Source organism: Poecilia reticulata, chromosome 2, assembly GCF_904066995.2.
Source record: "Poecilia reticulata chromosome 2, P_reticulata-male-v2, whole genome shotgun sequence".
Classification (NCBI taxonomy): domain Eukaryota; kingdom Metazoa; phylum Chordata; class Actinopteri; order Cyprinodontiformes; family Poeciliidae; genus Poecilia; species Poecilia reticulata.
In genome coordinates, this window is record NC_088831.1 from 21,191,585 (window position 1) to 21,210,247 (window position 18,663).

Here is an 18,663-nt window from a genome sequence, read left to right on the forward strand (position 1 = left end):
TTTGTTTACTCACTTCATAATGTTGACAACCAGCAGATTAAACTCGGCTGAGGTGATTTTATTCCTATGTGTTGAGCTCTTGGCACCACTGAATGCTGAATGCCGTTCCAGATGGGAACGGTAAAACCAATCGGCACAACCAAAGCTGTGAAAGTATTTAGGAAGTTGACGCCTAGCATTTGAAAGAGAATCATTTGCAAACTTTGTGAGTAAATCACAATTTCCATCCTAAATGTTCACCCGACATCTCCTCAGATTGTCTCCGAAGATCGGCTTCCCTTGGAGCGAGATTAGAAACATTTCCTTCAACGACAAGAAGTTTGTCATCAAACCCATCGACAAGAAAGCTCCAGTAAGTCCAGCCGACTGAACGGGAATAAACCGGTGCAGGTCCTGTGTTGAATACGGCGGTCGTTTAAGGCGTAACCCCGGACCGTTCCCCCCTGCAGGACTTTGTGTTCTACGCCCCTCGGTTGCGGATCAACAAGCGCATCCTGGCGTTGTGTATGGGAAACCATGAGTTATACATGAGGAGGAGGAAGCCGGACACCATCGAGGTGCAGCAGATGAAGGCCCAGGCGAGGGAGGAGAAGCACCACAAGCAGATGGAGAGGTACGGCACAGCTGCTAGTCAAGACTCTCATTCCATCCTGAAGCTCAGTTTTTACTTCTTCTGCTAGATTGACATGTTTATTGTTTTGGTTTTTTTCTTTCACAACTCCTAGTGAGCAGTAGGGGGCGGTGTTGTATCAGAAAAAACTCGGTCACAGTGGGTTGCTGTTGGAGTGGATTTTACAGAAAGGAATAAATAAAATTAATTATACACAAAATAAATGGTAACATTTTCAGCGGGACCAATAAGCAACTCGCCTGCATCGCATGTGCCAAACTTGAGGCTTGTGGGCTGAATGCAGCCCATCAGAACTGTTTATGTGGCCTTCTATACTCTAGAGCAGGGGTGTCAAACTCGTCTTGGTTTTGGGCCAAATCAAGGTCATGAATGCTCTTAAAGAGCCGGTTGTTCCAGAATGTAGTGATAAAACCTGATCACAAACTGTTAAAATAGCGATGAATTCTTCAAATTAAATATTATTAATGAACATCTTTTCAGTCCCTCCAGGATTTTGTGATTCTTTTTTGCAATAAAAAAATCTAAGTGTTTGTGGCACTAATTTGGAAATATTTGATATTTTCTCTTATTAATGATGGTAAATGCTACTTTTTATATAGATCATGGACTATAATCTGACATCAATTAAGCCTGAGGTAGCCGTGCAGTACAAGTAAAGTTTTTGACAATTTAAAGAAAACCTGCAATAAGCTCCCAATTATTAGCGCAAAAAAATGTGGAGATTTGTTGACTTTTGCACAAATTTCCACAATAATTCTCAAACTGGATGGACTGACTGATATAATTTGGCAGTAAACAGATAAAAACTGCATTTATTTGATTGAAAACGTAATATTTAAGCACACTTGGTGTTTATTCTATAATCTAGAGGGCCACATAAAAAGCTACGGCGGCCGGATTTGGCCCACGGGCCTCGAGTTTGACACACGTGCTCAAGAGAGTCACATGGCAAGACAGTTGTGTGATTAATATTATTTTATCTGTCAAATAACATGAGTTTTTATTTCTAAAGTGCCAAATTGCGTCCAAAAGATCTTAAATATTGATGAAGAAATGTTCATCAAACACACAGAGGCATATTTTAATAATTTATTAGATTTAATAGTTTTTTGACTAAATTCTGCCACAAATCTTTCCTATGTTGACGTCTTCAGTTACCTTCAGACTTTATTCAACAAACTCGGCTCAAAACGTATCTGTAATGTCTTGATGTAAAATACTGATGTGCGTCTTTTTTAATGTAACGTTTTAAATAAAGTGACAGCTAACTTGATGTGTGGCTGTGATTAAATTTTTTTTAATTTTTTTGTATTTCTCTGACAGAGCGCAGTTGGAGAACGAGAAGAAGAAGCGCGAGCTGGCAGAGAAAGAGAAGGAGCGAATAGAGAGAGAAAAGGCGGAGCTGATAGAGAGGCTGAGGCAGATCGAAGAGCAAACGCAACGGGCCCAGAAAGGTGCGTCCTGCTCCACTCCATCAGTTATCTGCGTAATCACTGTTGAATAAATGACAGATTTTGTTCCCATGGCATTCAGTAGCTATTATAAAACATATCCATATTAACCATTTTAAAAGCATGATTAATCTTCTGTAACAGCCTGACCTTCTCTCTGCTTCATACTTTTATTATTAGTTTAATTTTCTACATTCCCGCGATTGAAAACTGTGACGTTTGTAATAACATGAGTACAACTGGATATGTAGGCAATGCTTAGATAAATTCCAATATATATTGGTCTTAATTTGTTTTTTTCAATAAAAGTAAGATTTGTATCACGCATATAAATGTAACTTTTGCATCCTATTATAAAGTTTCTAATGGAAGAGCTTAACTTCCTTCTGTCTCCCTAAAGAACGCCGACACCTGATTGGTTCTCCTGCACAGAAACGTTCTGCACCACATCAGCACAAAGCAAAACCTATTATCACATGATTACTAAAGATTTAAATACTGATTTATGACATTTATGGGTTTTTTTTTTATTGCTACTCATTTAAAAATTATGCAAGTAAATCATCAGCTATCAACTGCTGCAATAAAAATGTCTATTTGCAGAGCCTTTTCCTCATACAACAGATAAATAATGAAGTTCCTTGTTAGGCCCTGCTTTTTCATTTTTTGTCTCTCTTTGCTTCTTCAACTTGTCTGCGATTTAAAAAGAAAAGAAATGAAAACCTGGATGACAATTTCTCTTAGTCTACCTTTTAGAAATAAAATGGAAAACTAAACGAATAAAAGTCGAGGGTGCAGGAATAAAAACTTCAAAGCGTCTCGGCCTGTGCGAACATTTTCTAGCGGCTCGAGGCCAGAAAGCTCGCTGACCGCAGCCGTTTTACTTTGAATGTCCCCACAGAGCTGGAGGAGCAGACGCGCCGGGCGCTGGAGCTGGAGCAGGAGAGGAAGCGGGCGAAGGAAGAGGCCGAGCGGCTGGACCGGGAGAGGCAGGTGGCGGAGGAGGCCAAGGCAGCGCTGGCTCAGCAGGCCGCCGACCAGATGAAGACCCAGGAGCAACTGGTGGGTTTGATTCAGCGACTCTCATCTGTTGTTGTTGTTTCCTTTTTATTGTTATTTATCTCCAGCTTTCAATTTTCCACTTGTTGATACATCATAATACGTTGTGCAGAACAACAGGCAGGATTCATTCACTTTTTTTCTCTCTCAAACTTCATGTTTTAGGTCAGTTAGAATCACCCAAATTATCTGTTTCCTAAATGCCAGAAAACTTGGCGAGTTTTTTTTATTTTTTAGATTTTTTTTTAACCCCTACAGGCCTAAGCCTTACATTTTAAAAGACAGTTTACCATGATACTGACCCAATGTATGTAAACTTCTGAATTCAACAACAACAAAAAAAAAATCTGTAGAAAAACATTCCTGCTAAGTTTTCTGGCATTTAGAAAATATAAAGAATTCAGGTAACTGTAACTAGGCCAACATAAGGATTGGTGAGAAAATGTTGTTTTCTTTTTATTCCATATATGTAAACATCTTGATCAAACTTTATACCATTTTTTTAAGTGAGTTATTGCTACACTTTTATTTAAACTGTCCTTGACTTGAGGTCATGGTGTCTGATTACTGATGTCTTTCATGCAGGCTGCTGAGTTAGCAGAGTTCACTGCCAAAATCGCTCTGCTTGAGGAGGCAAAAAGGAAAAAGGAGGAGGAAGCATCGGAGTGGCAACACAAGGTAATGAAACCTGCAGTCTGTTTGTGACGCGTTCAGTGAGAGGTTTGGAAACCTGAACCCTTCACATCCTAGATGGTCTTCTCTCCTTATTTGCAGTTATTCTTTTCTTCTTTAGCATTTTGTTTGTTTGTTTGCTTAGATAAAGAACCTAGAATTATTCAGGGACATACAAGAACTCCTAAATAGTGCATAAAATTAAAACCCAAGTGTCTCTCTCTTTTTTTTTTCTCCCCTTTCCTCCCCCCGTAACCTTCCAGGCCATTTCAGCACAGGAAGACCTGGAGAAGACGAGGGAGGAGCTGAAGACGGCCATCACGTCTCCGCCGGCGCCTGAGCACGACGAGCACGACGAGCTGAACTCAGAGGCAGAGGCCGAGCTGGTCAGCGACGGCGTCAGCAGCCAGCGCAGCGAAGAGGAGCGCATCACCGAGGCGCAGAAGAACGACCGCGTGAAGAAACAGCTGCAGGTACGCACAGCACACGCATTCTTCTCTGAAGAAGAAGAAAAAAGCACTTTGAAAGTGTGCTGTGCATCAAATGGCAAAAACACAAAATCTTACCAAGTATTTTTTGTCTAGTTTCTAATGCAAATATCTTAGTTTGTTCTTAAATTAAATGTACTAACTTAAAAAGTAACTTGGCAAGATATGGAGGCTTGTTTTAAGTCAATAATTCCTTGATGCTTATGAAAAAGTCCTGGTTCCGTTAGCAGATTATTCCACTAATAATATGGAGAAATTGTCTTGTTATAAATAATTTATCTGCCAATAGGACCAGCACTTTTTCATCAATACTAGGGAATTATTTGCTGAAAACAAGCAAATAAGTTTGCTGAAAAGTGAGTTTTGTTTTATTTCAAGTGCATTAAGATGTACGCAGTAGAATCAAGACTAAAAATACTTAGTATTTTTAGTCTTGATTGAGTGTTTTTACAGTGTAGTATTTCCTGCTTCGGGTGCTGTTGTGTATAAATCCAGCTGCTTTGATCAATCTGTTAAAAAACATTAGTGACCCTCTGACCTCCAGCTAGGAAAGGCATCAACCAACTCACTCACTCACTCTGTGGTTACCTAGCAACAACCTGTTGAGTAACCTGCGCAGCAGCAGTTTCAGGTTTTATCAACAGTAGCTTCCCTTCATGCTTACTGGACTGATCTGAAAGTATGTTTTTAGCAACGTGTCTGAGCTTCTTTCACGTCAATAATTCTTTAATATCGATGGAAAAACGCCAGCAAATTATTTCACTTAAAAATGGGAAAAATATTTTGTTATAACTGAAATAATCTGCCACTGGAACTACAACTTTTTAGAAACACCATTAAGGAATTATTTACTCAAAACAAGCTCCTATATCTTGCTGAAAAGTTACTTCTAATTTAGTTTTTGTCCAAAAACACTTGATAAGCTGTTTGTGCAGGTTAATTACCACGTTTTGGATTCCACAGTCGGAAAACACACCAAGAAATCATCCAGGAAAATTGTAGGAAAAAAGATTTTCCATCTTGTTTAGTTGGGACGCACCGATAACGACGCTGCTGTCAGTTTCTCAAAGCTGGTTGTGATTATGCAGGCCGAGCTTCACCACACGATATTCATAACCCTAATATTCCATAACCCTCCCAAACGTTTCTGTTTCGCTTTTGTTTTATTTTTGCAACATTTTAAATGTTTGCTCAAAATTCGCCTGACGATTGGACACAAACGCAGCCAATTTTGCAGATTTCAGTGCCTTTACCAGAATCTTTCTTTTGTTCCTGTTATCAATCTCTAGTTGCTGCTGTTACTTAATCTGACTGGGAAATATGTGTTTTTACCCATTTCTGCTTTCAGAGTTCCCTGTTTTTCTAACCTGAAAATTTGCTTTTGTTTTACTTTTCTGCTACTTTTCAAAGAACCCGTGTAGAGACGATGGTCTTAAATCAGCCATGCAGTTAACATTAAACACATAAACTTTTACATTTTTATCTTTTTTTAAACATGCTGTCAAAGATTAGTGTGTTCTACAGAGTATAGGGACGGGCATTTATTTTATCTCTTATCATCAAAAATGCATCATCATGAGAACTTTGATTTAGCGTCTCGATAAGTTTAAATATCAAATAAAACCAAACTGACAGTAGCATCGGAAATTAATGTGCATTAAAAAAAATCAGTTTTAAAATATAATTGAATGCAGTGATTGTGGTTTATATCACTGAAATGCACTGAAATCTCTTTTGTAAGTTTAAATGTCTTTCAAGAACAATATTTGTTTTTCACTATAAATGCTGAGTCAGTAATACACTTACCTAAAAACATGCAATACATTTTTAATCATAATTTTTATTATCACAGTAGTACCACAAAATATCATAGTAAAAAAGAGCAGCAAGTCTTGGTGATAGTTTTTATTTTTATCACTCCGTGGAAAGACAGATTTGGAATAAATTCAAGACTGTAGAGAGTGACGATAGTCGGCATGACGGATTATTCTGTTTTATATTTTGAATGAGACAAAATATAAAAGACTGATTTGAAGGACGGAGAAAGTTTATTTTTTTGATTAAATTTACGTCTTGCTCCTTCTGTGCTTCCTCTGACTTAATTTTTTTTAAACTTTGCTGATACAAGAAAAAAAAACACACCAAGTCTTCATGCAATAAAAACTTCCACTCTGAAGAGTGTTAGTCCAGTCTGCTCCAGCTTCCATTCACCAATCGAATCACATCTCAAATAAAAAGTTAAAGTTTCATTTAATTCGAACCAAACCCAACACATATCAGCATCTTTCAGCACCGAGATCATAAACACGTTATTCACCAGTCTGTCTGTTTTTAGTTTGTTTCTGTGAGTTTGAAATCGGTCCATGTCTGTGATGGATTGTGTGACGGTGTGTCCCTCCCTCCGTCCCTCCAGGCTCTGAGCTCAGAGTTGGCGGAGGCCCGGGACGACACCAAGAAAACCCAGAACGACATGCTGCACGCCGAGAACGTCCGGGCGGGGAGAGACAAGTACAAGACGCTGCGCCAGATCCGCCAGGGAAACACCAAGCAGCGCATCGACGAGTTCGAGTCCATGTGAACGCGCAGCGACGGTTGGTCGCATTGCCATGTCAACGCCTCACTTTACTTGTTTCAAAGCCCAAAAGCCTGCTCTCGCCGCTCCGGGATCTTTTCTTTTTTCTTTTTTCCCTTCTCTGCTCGTTTCGGCCCAGGAGGAAGAGCAGCAGCTGTGAGGCTTTTTTTGCGAGTTCAGCCTCATTAAAGCTCTGCCTGCAAGCAGCTGGCCCATTGCACTCCTGTCTGCTACGAGAGGCTCCGCCCTCAACCTAACAAAGCACATTTAAAAAAAATAAAAAATTCAGCTGAGGGGGAAAAAAACCCAACAAAAATGTCAATCAGCAGATGTCCCTCTCTTGCACATCGCTGGTCATTTTAACGCTCGCATGTGTCGTAACTTAAAACAATTACAAGAACCGCCCTGATAAAACTTGAGACTGAACTGAGAATGGATGTGCTTTACTAAGTAAACTAAAATAAGACAAAGGCCATTTGTAGCTGTAGCTCGCTGACGACGGTGGTACGCTTTAATTATGTACTTTTACTTCTTTTGTCTTTAACATAACTCGGATTTCTTTTCTTTTGTTTTTTTTAATTGCCTTATTTGACCGTTTCTTTTCCTTTTTTAGATTCCAGGTTCTTTGGGGACAGTCGCTTATCTGTTATTGTTTCGTTAATGTATCCGTGAAATAAGTTTGTAAAGGTCACCGATATGCAAACCAGATCTGCTCGTTTTTCATTTCTCTCTGTCCAATCAGACTTTTGTTCAAATATGTATTTTGCCCCGTAATAATAAAGAATGACTTTATATTTCCAAATATGCAGCAGGAATATGGTCCTCAACAGGAGTTCATGGAGCTGATTTTTTGTTTTTGTTTGTTGGGGAGAGTCAAAGCACAACATGGTTCTGAGCATTGATGAAAACTCAAAGAAATAAGCCTGGAATAGCTGCTTGAAGCCAGTTTGTCTTTTATGTTATCTATTATTAATTTGCATATTGGTAAAATATGACAGATATAGTGCATTGTAATCTTTTTTTTTTTTAATAAAGTGGGAAAATATTTAATGGTTATGTATGATTTTAGACATTTAATAGTGCCAGTCTTACGAATCCATTTCTTCTAACTTAATTTACTTTTCTTTTTTTCATGTAGATTTAGTTAAATTGTGTTAATTTGAAAAAAAAAAGTCTAGAATAATATTAATTAAAAATGGTTTAAAATTTGAGCAATGTGAAAAGTTCACGAATGTAATGAAGTGTTATCAGGTGTTTATTGTCTCGGTTAAATCACATGCAGGACAGTCGACTGAATTCATGTTCATTTCAAATCTCTTAATTATATTTGCAGTAAAAAACAATTTTCAAAGTCAAAAAACATACAGCCACTATGCAAGTGAAATGAACTGACCTTTAGCACTAAAACTTCAGAAAAGTTTACTTTTTCCCCTTTTTTTTTTCAAACCAGTCAGTTTTGGGGGACTGCAGAAATTTTTCAATTGCAATACTTGCTAATTTAATACAACATGCTTTTTATTTTTATGTATAATCCATAAAACAGCCATTTTCATCCAGCATCATTGACCTACCTGTAAGCACAGAAAAACCCTTTGGAGCCTCAGGATCCAGCATTGAAGCATATTTTACTCTAAGTATCTTCATATTTGAGCAGGATAGTTGGGAATACACACCTCCATGGTCCCTGAAGTGACTTGAAATCGACAAAAGTAATAAAAACGTACAAGCTTGAAGACATCTGTAATGCTAATTAGACGACATGCCTCAATGTAGCAGCTTTTGACGCCTTGCTAACACCTTTGTTCAGTCGGTGACGAGGCCTGTTAGGGGTTCGACTTTGCAGGAGTGTTGGAGGATCATGTTTTCAAGAGATGATATTTTTACAGACCTGATGCACTGATCTGATGATCACATCGAGTTTAGACCTGCTCTGCCCTGACTTGGCAGCGCTTAAGGTAACCACAATGAGGGAGAAGAAAACAGATTTGCGGTAGAGATCATTTCTTTATTTCAAACTACATTGTATTACAATCTGCTCTCAAAAGTACACGTCTTGCACTACCGTGATGTCGCAAAAAAAAAAAGGTAGGAATAAAAATCCTTCTCCAATAAAAGCCTCGGTACGGCAGGTGGCAAACGTCGGCCGCGCCGTCTAAAATATTCAGCTCGAAACCCTTTTGTTCAAACACTTTCGTATAAAACAATGACTTTGTTTTAAAAGACTTAAGGATACAATTTGTATCAACAAAGAGAGGTTTCATTCAGCTACTATAAATTATGCCAAGCAGGCATGAGTTTGTCCAGAAAGTTCCTCAAGAATTAAAGTAACCCAACTTCTGGATACATAAACCTGAGTAATATTACTTTGAACAATTCCAGTTTCAAGTTACATTATATAATTTTAAGAAGAAAAAAACCCCCCCAATGATAATAGGGGAAACACATGCAACACTTGGGAGGAGGCTGGGTGCTAGGGTGTTGTTTTCACACCCGTTCCACTTGAGCCCAAAAAATTCAAATCTAACGCAGATTTCGATTTAATCTGACCAACATGTCTGTTTTCTAGTGGAAGTGATAATTTGGATGTTTTGGATTAAGTTAATAGCAAGGAGGCCTTCTAATCTCAAAGACTGAATTCTTCACAATGATTAATCTTTTTTGCTGGAATGCCAACAAAGAAAAACAGATATTTAAGAAGACTATAAATAAAGTTGCATGCAATTTCTTAATAGAATGGAAGTAAAAATAGAAAATCTTAAAAATAGAAACGGACCCTTTGACTTCTTTTTTTTTTTAATTTTATTTTTTTAATAAAAACCTGAAGTTAATTTTGAGTCAGTACCTGTCGGGTTTTTGAATAATTTTGGGCTTAACTGTAGAGTCGAGGAAGGTTTACAGAATTAACAAAATTAATTAATTAATCACAACACAATAAATAAAACGGCAAAACATTTAGAAAAATAAAATCATGTCATCATTATTGTCTTATGAACGGTCTTGTAAGATTTTATATATATAAGAAATTATTGTTTCCAGTATAATTGTGTAGAGCTCAAACGTACGGTAACCAGTCTTAGACAAGAGAAAGTATTCCCTCTTTCATTTCTAAGGTTTAAACAAATACAGAAAAGGCACCACAGAAGTTTGCACAAAAAAAAAAAAAAAAATTGTACTGGTAGATATCAATACGGTTATCCCAAAAAAGTTTTGGAAATTTACAACAGAATCGCTAAAAAAGTTGCAGACTACAGCTTTGCTGAAAAGCTGTGGTGCAACCTTAAAGGAGCAGAGGTCAAGTTTAACGACCCGAATCTGTTAGGAAGAAAACTTGTGCCAAAAATTCCTTCAAAACGACAAACATGACTGGAACAAGCAGCCTCAAGGAAAACGACTGCATTTTTCTTTCTGTTGCTAAACATGATCCTAAAGCTTTTCAATCATTTGTACTTCATTTCTTTTGAGCTCAGCTTTTCCTCTTGGACTTCATCCCTGGGTACAAACGACGTGAGCGTCGAATCTGTTGTGCAGTTTTACCCTAGAGGTTAGATTGAAGTAATCATAAAACCTGGTAAACCAAACGATTTCCATGTCATGATATGCAAAACCATAAGATTGAAAGAGGTACTTTCTTTTCACCGTGACTGTTGGTTTCCATTGTCTACAAGCTGCTCGTCTGGTCAAATCATCTGCAGGTTTTCTTCCACAGGTTGCACTCGGCAGATACTGAAAGTTATGGTTAGAACTTATTCCCCATCTCTGGAAGATTAAACTAGACAGAGACCCTGTGTCTTACGCATCATAGTCGTGTGAAAGGCAATAAATTAACATATTTAAAAAAAAAAAAAAAATGAATTCAGTATTAACATTTTGGCAATATACTTTGAAACAATTTATTCTTTTGATACGAAAAAAAGAGGGAGGATGTTTGTGGTTTTAGGAAAACAAAATCTGTGCTAAGACATGATGAAGTAGGAAGTTAGCTGACAGGGGAGTCTGAGCAGAGGAAATGGCTTTTTTTTCTCTCATTGGTGAAAAACAGCGTGGGGTTTTCAAGTGGAGTTTTTGCTATCTCTTGTGGGTGCCGTTACAGTTTCACTTCCCTCCGGGGGAAATCCACAACATCTCACAACAACCAATGTGGCACCTGTCTCTGCGCAGACCGAAAAACCAGATGAGCAAGTCGAGCCGGCTGAAGCAGAAATGCGATTGGAGCAGAACTGCATTTCCAACATAAAGAAGAAAGATAAGAGACATAAATATATTATTTTACGCAGGCTGTGTTGACGTCTCGAGAGAGACGGTTCAGTTTATACCCTGATTTGATTGGCCTTATAGAAAAAGCTAAGACAAAAATAAAACACAATAACAGAAAGTGCCAAAAACTTAATTTCAATAACTTAAAATATAACAAATAAATACGAAGAAGTTTCCCCCATAAACTGTCCATTATGAACTATTATGACAACAGTTTAATCCCAAACTTTTCCCATTTTAAGTGCTGAAATAAGACACATTTAGACAAAGATGTGGTCATTTTAGGACTTCTATTTGCAAAGATGCCATTAGATGAACAGCTTCCCCAAAGCTACAGCAGGCTTTCATTGCTGACTTGATTGGAAGAAGTCAACCTGAGAAGTTTTAAGAAACATGCTGCAATTTCTCCATCAAAATCGAGGCTGCAAGCTCTTGAGCATCCGTCATGTGAGGGTTTTTGGCCATCACCTTCCTCACCAAATCTGGTGGGAAGATGGCGCATAAGTTGACGAAAACCCTCTCCCTTAGGTCCTGGTACTGACCCGATGAAAGATGCCCCGAGTAGTGACGCTCGTTCTGCAGGTGGCTCCTGTGAGTGGCGATGGACCTGAGGGACTGCTGTGGGGGCGGTGGGACACTAGAAGCTGACAGACCGTGGGTGGATGATGGGAGCTGCTGGCCCCAAGGGGTGTGCCAACCCTTGCCATGAAGTGGGGGGAAGCTCTTGTAGGAAAACAGATCATAGCAGGGCCTGGTCGACGGCTCGTGGTGGGAATCCCAGTGCGTCTTATGCTGAGGGTGCTGGGTTGACCCAGAGTAGTTTCTTCTACAGTTAAGTGGTGATCCTTTGTACATTGTGGAGTCCTGGAGGTCCCCTTCCCACGAAGCCAACGCGTTCGGACCGAAGGGCGAGTTCTGGGAACGAGGATGAGCAGCAGATGTTTGAGGTAGACGAGGTGGTTGTTCCCCCGGATAGTTACCTAAAAATAGATGCTGATGCTGTGGTACGATGCTTGCTGAAGGGGTCTTGCGATGGCGTGGAGATGAGTGAGAGCTGACTGGACAAGGAAGTTCCTCAGAGACCGACGCGTGAGGTCTCTGAGTAACAGAGTAACCATAAGGGGAATGCTGGCCCATTCCAGGGGAAACCCGGCTTGCCACATGACCATACGAGCCGCTATAGTGATGATGGTAGTGAGGAAGGTGATGTTGGCACTTGGGGCTGTTGTCTGACATAGAGTCGGGGGAAAAGGAATCTGAGCTAATGCTGCCGTCGCTGCTGCATTCGGATGGCAGGGAACCTGCTTTCAGATCAGCGGCTAAGAGACTTTCTGGGGTTTGTGGCACCACAAGACGGAGACCTGAATAGGCCTTGACCAGAGACCTGCAGCCCCCCTCCGGAGAATCACATCTGTTGTAAGTTTCGACTAAACCCAAACTGTAGGCTCCACTGCTTTCCTCGAGTTGCGCCCACCTGTCCAGATGTCCTAGTGAGTGGGACAACCCTGATGAAGTATGTCCCCCAATGACGTGGCTTCCCTTGTACCCTTCTGGTTTGGAATAACTTTGGAGTCTGTCCTCCGTGAGGTCAGAGGGCATGCTCCGAGGACTCTGGTTTGGTAGTTTACTGCCCTGTCCCGGGTCAGATTCTGGCATCTCTTCTGGTTGACTGCTGCTTTGGCTCTTCGCCTTCATCGTATGTTCCAGCAGGCCTCTGGAAGTTGCTGACGATATTCTGGCGCTGGCACGGAGCTCATCGGCCACCGAGCGCTGGGGCTGGCTGCCTCTTTCTGGGTGGTAAAATTTACACTTGTGGCCATATGTGCACTTCTTCCCTAGGGAACAAAGAATAGATATATTTTCCTCATCAGTGGACTAGAATCTGAAAAGTACCAGTACTTCTTGTTAATGTTTATCAAAAGTATTCGTTGCTGTTGCAGCTCCTGCAGTGTTATGGTCATGTTTCTGATTTCCTCCCTGACCATTTCGGTCCAGTCTTTTTGATCAATAAGGGAGAATCACTTCCTGTTTTTGTTTTGTCCCAACAAGTGGACTCCCTTCACTGCTCCCTTCACGGCGTATCTGGAATGCTATGAATTTTCTTGCATCATTGATACCTTTGAACAATGAAATTATTTTTATCCTTTGTAACCTCACTCCAATCTCTGGAGAAAAAAACATGAAATACACACACACATATATATATATATATGTGTGTATACAATACCATAAGGACAGGGCTGCTTCCTGGGTTCAGGAGCAATAGGTCTCTTCCTCAGGAAGTTTTCCAGGCTCGGTCCATGGCGTCCAAGAGGATCATCTGGAGGCATGAATCTAGTTGTACAATTCATAAAATTAGATTCAAATTAGAAGAGTTCAAACACACAACAGTCAAGGTTCATTTTTTTTGTTTTGCAATCAAAATCTCATCCAAAAATCGAGTGCGCTGAACAAGTTGCTCTTCCCTTTCCATCAGTTTAATAGCCCTCAATATTCCTGCTAATATGGAAACTTTATCCAAGGAACGTCCCAAATGTTGTTTTTGGTGGTTTCCTTAAAGTTGATTTAATTAAAGGGAAAGGTTCGTAAAAAAAGTTGAGGCTTAGTTTATTTTCTGTCACTGACTGGATTTGCCAATAGATACTTACTTGTCATTGACAAAGGAGTACATCAGCAGCCGCTCATCAATGAACTTCTTCCACTCTGGCTTCTCATTGGCTAGGTCTCTGTAGTTGTCATTGGAAACGATTATGCCATCGGATTCGTATGCCAGTTTGACGATGAATCTGTCGTCATAGCAAACCACACGTCGCCCCTGAACACGCCGAGATGGAGTGAAAACCAGTATCTTGTCTTTCTCTAGTCGCCTCAGGATCTCTTGATCTACAAAAAGAGAACGGAGGACAAAACGGAGACAGAGGAAGAAGTTGATCGGTTCTTGGTTTTGTCTCGTGGAGGATGAAGTCTCCCTCCAGCAGTAAAGGTGCATGCGTCATGCGGGGATTTAAAATATTCCTGAAAGCGCCGGTGGGCGTTACCGGTGATGAGAGCGTCAGGTCGTGACTGCTCCTTTCTCCATGCAGGGACAAAAACCGTGATGTCACGGTGACCTCGATCCAAGAACCAATCAACAGCCAGCTGGATCCCTTGGCACGAGAACACTTCCTTATTTCCATGACTGCATTGGGAGAGAGAGATGAGGTACATTTAGTTGTTACATAAGTTACTCTACAGTTTGACAGTTCAGTTGACTTTACATTTTACCATGACAGTGAGGCGAGCTGGAAAGCTCTTGAGAACGGTTGAGCTTCAGTCTTTTCAGTTTAGCATACCTAGCAATCAGTCACTAACATTTTACCTCTCCCACAATGCAGTTGTGATTAACACAGGCACAGTGCCTTAGGAGTGAATTGAAAAATGGTTGTACTTCAGCACAATTGGCTCTGCATGAAACTATTGAAACTGAAACATTAGCCATCTAGGAATCCAGAGTATAAACACCAGGAAATTCCCTGAACCTGTTGTCCTGAAAGATTGACAGAAAAACATTAAACACACACATGCAGGAAGTGGTCGATGAGTCTAATGGTACATTTTTACCTTATCCATCACTTCAACTAGCTTACAACGACATAGGGGACCTTTGGCAAAAAATCACATCCAAACGGTTATTGTAGAAAAAAAAGAATCACGGAAACTGGAAGTCCATCGACCTTTTAAATGACATTCCTATTCTATGAAGGAATGCTGATCATTCCTCAGTAAACTGAGCAAAAATATTGCTCAGTTTACTGTTTGCTTTTCTGTAAGACTGACATCATTTGCCAAGATTAAAAATTGTCTGTCCAGGTTGTCTTAATGTTAGGCTTGATTGACATTTCTGTTGTCAAAGTTAGTCTCCTGTTGAAAACTCAGCATGCAGCCCATCATCAAGAGATGACAAGCATGCATTGTTGAGTATCTCAAATCTTGCATTCAGGTCCCAAAAGACCAACCAGAGCTGTTTGGTTTGCTTGATGCGTTCCAGATTTTGTTTCCTGATACTTTTACCAGGTGTGAAAGCCTTTATCAGAACTCAAATAAACTCTAGTACATCTGAAAAAGTGAGTCTTACTACAATGGAAAGATATGAGACATGATTTATCTCTGATGTCAAAGCTTGAAATCCTTTTAAAGCCCTGGCTTGGTGTCCTGTAACCCCAGCAGGATGCCATGCTCTCTGCCTCTCTGCTCTGTTTTCTGCAGTATTTCTCTCACGCTCAATGCTGCTTCACCTGTTGCTCATCCTGAGCGGCTTCTGGTGACAGCACTGCAAACGAGCAGAACTGTGTGGTCTTGCTTGGTCCACTTTCAGAACTGAGAAAGTAAACAACCCCCAAAAAAGTTGTCAGGTCTTTTGCAATCAAAGCGAATCTATAAACAGCCATAAAACAAGAAGGTGAAATAAAAGATTTCATATTTTTGAGCACATTTTAGTTCATTGTGTCTCAGAGAACGCATGTTTTGGAAATGTTAGCAGCCGTCCTGGAAGACATTAACTTTGGTTGGAATTTACAAAGCTAGGAATCTTTGCAAACTAGAAAATCCTGCTGCAATTAGCATTGTGCTAATTAACTTCTAGCAGTTTTTTTTTTGTGTCATATTTTTATTTTCTTGCCTTTCTTTTAGTAATTTGGTGAAAACCCTACCTGCTCTTGTCAATGTTTTTCTGCCGAGTATCCAGAGTGGACAGCATGTCATGGCTGTCATGTTCAGAGGTTTGTGGGGCCTGGCAGGTTCTCCTGCTCAACCCTTCGTACAGCGACTCCCACCTATTTGTAATCCAGTATTCACTGACTCACCTATACGTGGATTTGTCTGTGGAGCCGAACTCGAAATTATCTTTTGGGGTAACTTTATAGATCTGATTTAAAATATTCAAGAAAAACCTAACGCTACTTTACATAACATTGGCTGGCATTTACAAAGCAGCCAATTGAGAAGCGCCATTGATTTTCCTTGCTTCTGATTGGCTAAGCCTCCAAAAACAGAGAGACTTGTGGATGTTAGTTTCTGCGGTAGTCCACTGTGCATATTAATGCATGTTAAAGTTTATTTAGTGTTTAGACTTTTAAAATAGCCAGCTAGAAGCTCCACTTTTTTGATAAAAAGATTTCAAACCAGAAAATATATCCAAATCTATACATTTATGATCACATCACAACACTTAAAAAAGAAAAAAAAAGAAAATCCGATTTCAAAACTTCAATGTTTGCTAATGTCAAAATTCAGTTAGGTATAAAACCTCACTGAAAAACGATGATTGGTTTTTTGAAATAACTCTGTTATGCTGGTGAGCTGCTGTCCTCTCTTTGCGGAGAAAGAAGAGCTCTGCTCCTCACCTCATGGCTACGTTGCTGCCGTCTAAGACGACGGGCCGAAAGTTGTCTTTGTCTTCCAGCAGTGGCGAAGGGGACGGCAGCCGGCAGGACTCCAGGGACGAGCTGGAGGCCAAGGAAGACAAAGAGGAGGAAGGAGACTGGGACACAGCTGGACCTTTCTGCTGCTCCATCTCTGTCTTGGTCCCCAGCTTGACCAGTTCTCCCAGCATGTCGTTAATAAGTGCGTCTGGCCCCAGTTTCCTCAGGACTAGCAGCACCAGATCCTCAGCGTAGCCCAGCTTCAGAGCGAACTCCACCTTGGTGCGGCAGTCCGAAACAAGGTCCGCAGGCGCTAGCGCTTTCGACCGCGTTAGATCTCCTGTGGACAGGTGTGGCGCCAGGTCCAGCCTGACCTGCTTGCACTGCAGAGAGGAGCTCCGAGGTAAGCCCAGCTGATCTCGGTGGGAGACGTCGAGTCCAGAATCGGAGATGACCTGATGCTGTTCTTCTTCATTGTCAGAAATGGCGCTCTCCTCCGAAAAATTGCTGCAGCTGCTGCTGCTGCTGTAACTCAGGTTTGTACTCAGACTGTTGGTGCTCCCGCCGATACTGTAGCCGCTCCTGCTTTGGGCGCCGCCTCGGACCTGCAGGACGTCGGAGGCCTTCAGAGTGTTTGGATGCGTCTGCTTCTCAGCACCATCCACATGGAGATAGTCCAGATCCAGCCCCAGGCTGAGCATGTGGCCAGTTCCATCCTCCAGATGGTCCTTCAGGCCCATGAAGCCTCTTCATACATCCAGCTCCTCTTCCTCTGTGAGCTCCCAGGCACCGGATCAAGCCCACACCAGTATCTGGTATCTGACCGCTCACAGACAGGTCCTGCAAGGGAAGCAAGGAGGAAAAACAAAAACTGTTGGTTAGTTTTAAGGGAAATGCTGCAGAATTTGCACATTGGATTTGTATATTCAGTGCTACTTTATGGAAGCTGAAAGAATTTGTAAATGGATTAAGTCGGAGAATACCTGAAGTGAAAGAAACAGTTTGCACTAAACGGGCTAGGACCGCCTCTGCTTTTAATCCAAACAAGCTGCTGGCCACGGCCCCACGTCCCCCAATCTACGTTTACACTCACATGTGAAAATGGCTGCAAACAGACTCGCAATCATACAAACATACATCTTTGAAAAGCAAATGCGTCGCCTCCTGCACAACCAGCAAGAATGCAGCAAGTGGTTTCTGGATGGCAAGTCAATGACAAAACACTTGATTTTTCCAGCAGCCATTGCACAGCGCATACAGCCATTAAAACCAGATGACCAAACATGCTGGAGCTCCACTTCAGTTGCTAGGTGACGGCACAATGCCAGTCGATTAACAATCGGGAGGCTTTTGAAAACTCCTGATTGTCAAAAACAGCTCAGTTGGGCGTTTTTAAGCGCTTGGACTTTAGAAGCAATTGAGACCCAAATGAAAGTAAAAACATGCAAAAAGTGATCATTTTTCCCCCCGATAATAGGTCCTCTTTAAGAAATATGTAATAACATCGTTTAACTCTGTCAGTCATGGACAGCTGGTTAACTGTGTTTCTGTGCAGAAAGGATGCAGAAGAGAGATTGTTTGCAATCCCTCTCCTTGCATGTGTGGATTCTCTCTGGGTACTCTGGCTTCTTCACAGTTAATAAAAATAAACAATTTATTTCTTTAAATTAAACTTAGGTAGGTGTGTGTGTGTGTGTGTGTGTGTGTGTGTGTGTGTGTGCGTGTACCATGCCTAATCGTGATGTGTTTAGACAACTCCTCCCTGCTACACCTGTCTTATTTACCTATTGGGAATGTGTGATATTAGCTTGTAAAAGCAAACAGTGCAAGTTTAAACTGCGATTAAAAGGAGAGTAAGTATTCCAGGTGGTCATGTACGTCCTCCTTTACTTGCTGTTAAACTTCCAATCATTTGCATATTTGGACTGATGAGCTCTGCTGCCACATAAAGCAAACACAACAGACTAGGACAAAATGTAATCAGTTGGTCTTGACGAGAAGTAAATGTGAACTCAGATAAAGTATAAAACTAACACGGCAACAGAAACTAAACCAAAAGTCAAATCAGCGAGCATGAGACGTTCTTCAGGAACAATTTGTTTGATCCCTTCAGGTTTCTGAGTCACAAACAGGTTAG

At 40.7% G+C, this 18,663-nt stretch overlaps 2 protein-coding genes across 5 annotated transcripts in view; one reads left to right on the top strand and one right to left on the bottom strand.

Moving 5' to 3' along the window:
- LOC103478268 (radixin) overlaps positions 1-7,675 on the top strand; it is a 45,057-nt gene extending 37,382 nt beyond the window's left edge. For all 3 annotated transcript variants that reach the window (XM_008431999.3, XM_008431985.2, XM_008431990.3), the window contains exons 9-15: positions 256-352; positions 450-613; positions 1,955-2,085; positions 2,984-3,144; positions 3,727-3,819; positions 4,077-4,286; positions 6,715-7,675. In XM_008431999.3, the coding sequence (XP_008430221.1) occupies positions 256-352; positions 450-613; positions 1,955-2,085; positions 2,984-3,144; positions 3,727-3,819; positions 4,077-4,286; positions 6,715-6,879 (1,021 nt within the window). In that variant the 3' untranslated portion in view covers positions 6,880-7,675. The remainder of the gene's footprint in view (positions 1-255; positions 353-449; positions 614-1,954; positions 2,086-2,983; positions 3,145-3,726; positions 3,820-4,076; positions 4,287-6,714) is intronic.
- A 3,074-nt stretch (positions 7,676-10,749) lies between these two features.
- Positions 10,750-18,663, bottom strand: part of LOC103478280 (putative ribonuclease ZC3H12C) — a 32,034-nt gene continuing 24,120 nt past the window's right edge. For both annotated transcript variants that reach the window (XM_008432012.3, XM_008432020.2), the window contains exons 2-6: positions 16,509-17,366; positions 14,166-14,305; positions 13,776-14,010; positions 13,355-13,461; positions 10,750-12,962 (exon numbers count right to left, since the gene is read on the bottom strand). In XM_008432012.3, coding sequence (XP_008430234.1) covers positions 11,512-12,962; positions 13,355-13,461; positions 13,776-14,010; positions 14,166-14,305; positions 16,509-17,266 — 2,691 coding nt within the window. In that variant the 5' untranslated portion in view covers positions 17,267-17,366 and the 3' untranslated portion in view covers positions 10,750-11,511. The remainder of the gene's footprint in view (positions 12,963-13,354; positions 13,462-13,775; positions 14,011-14,165; positions 14,306-16,508; positions 17,367-18,663) is intronic.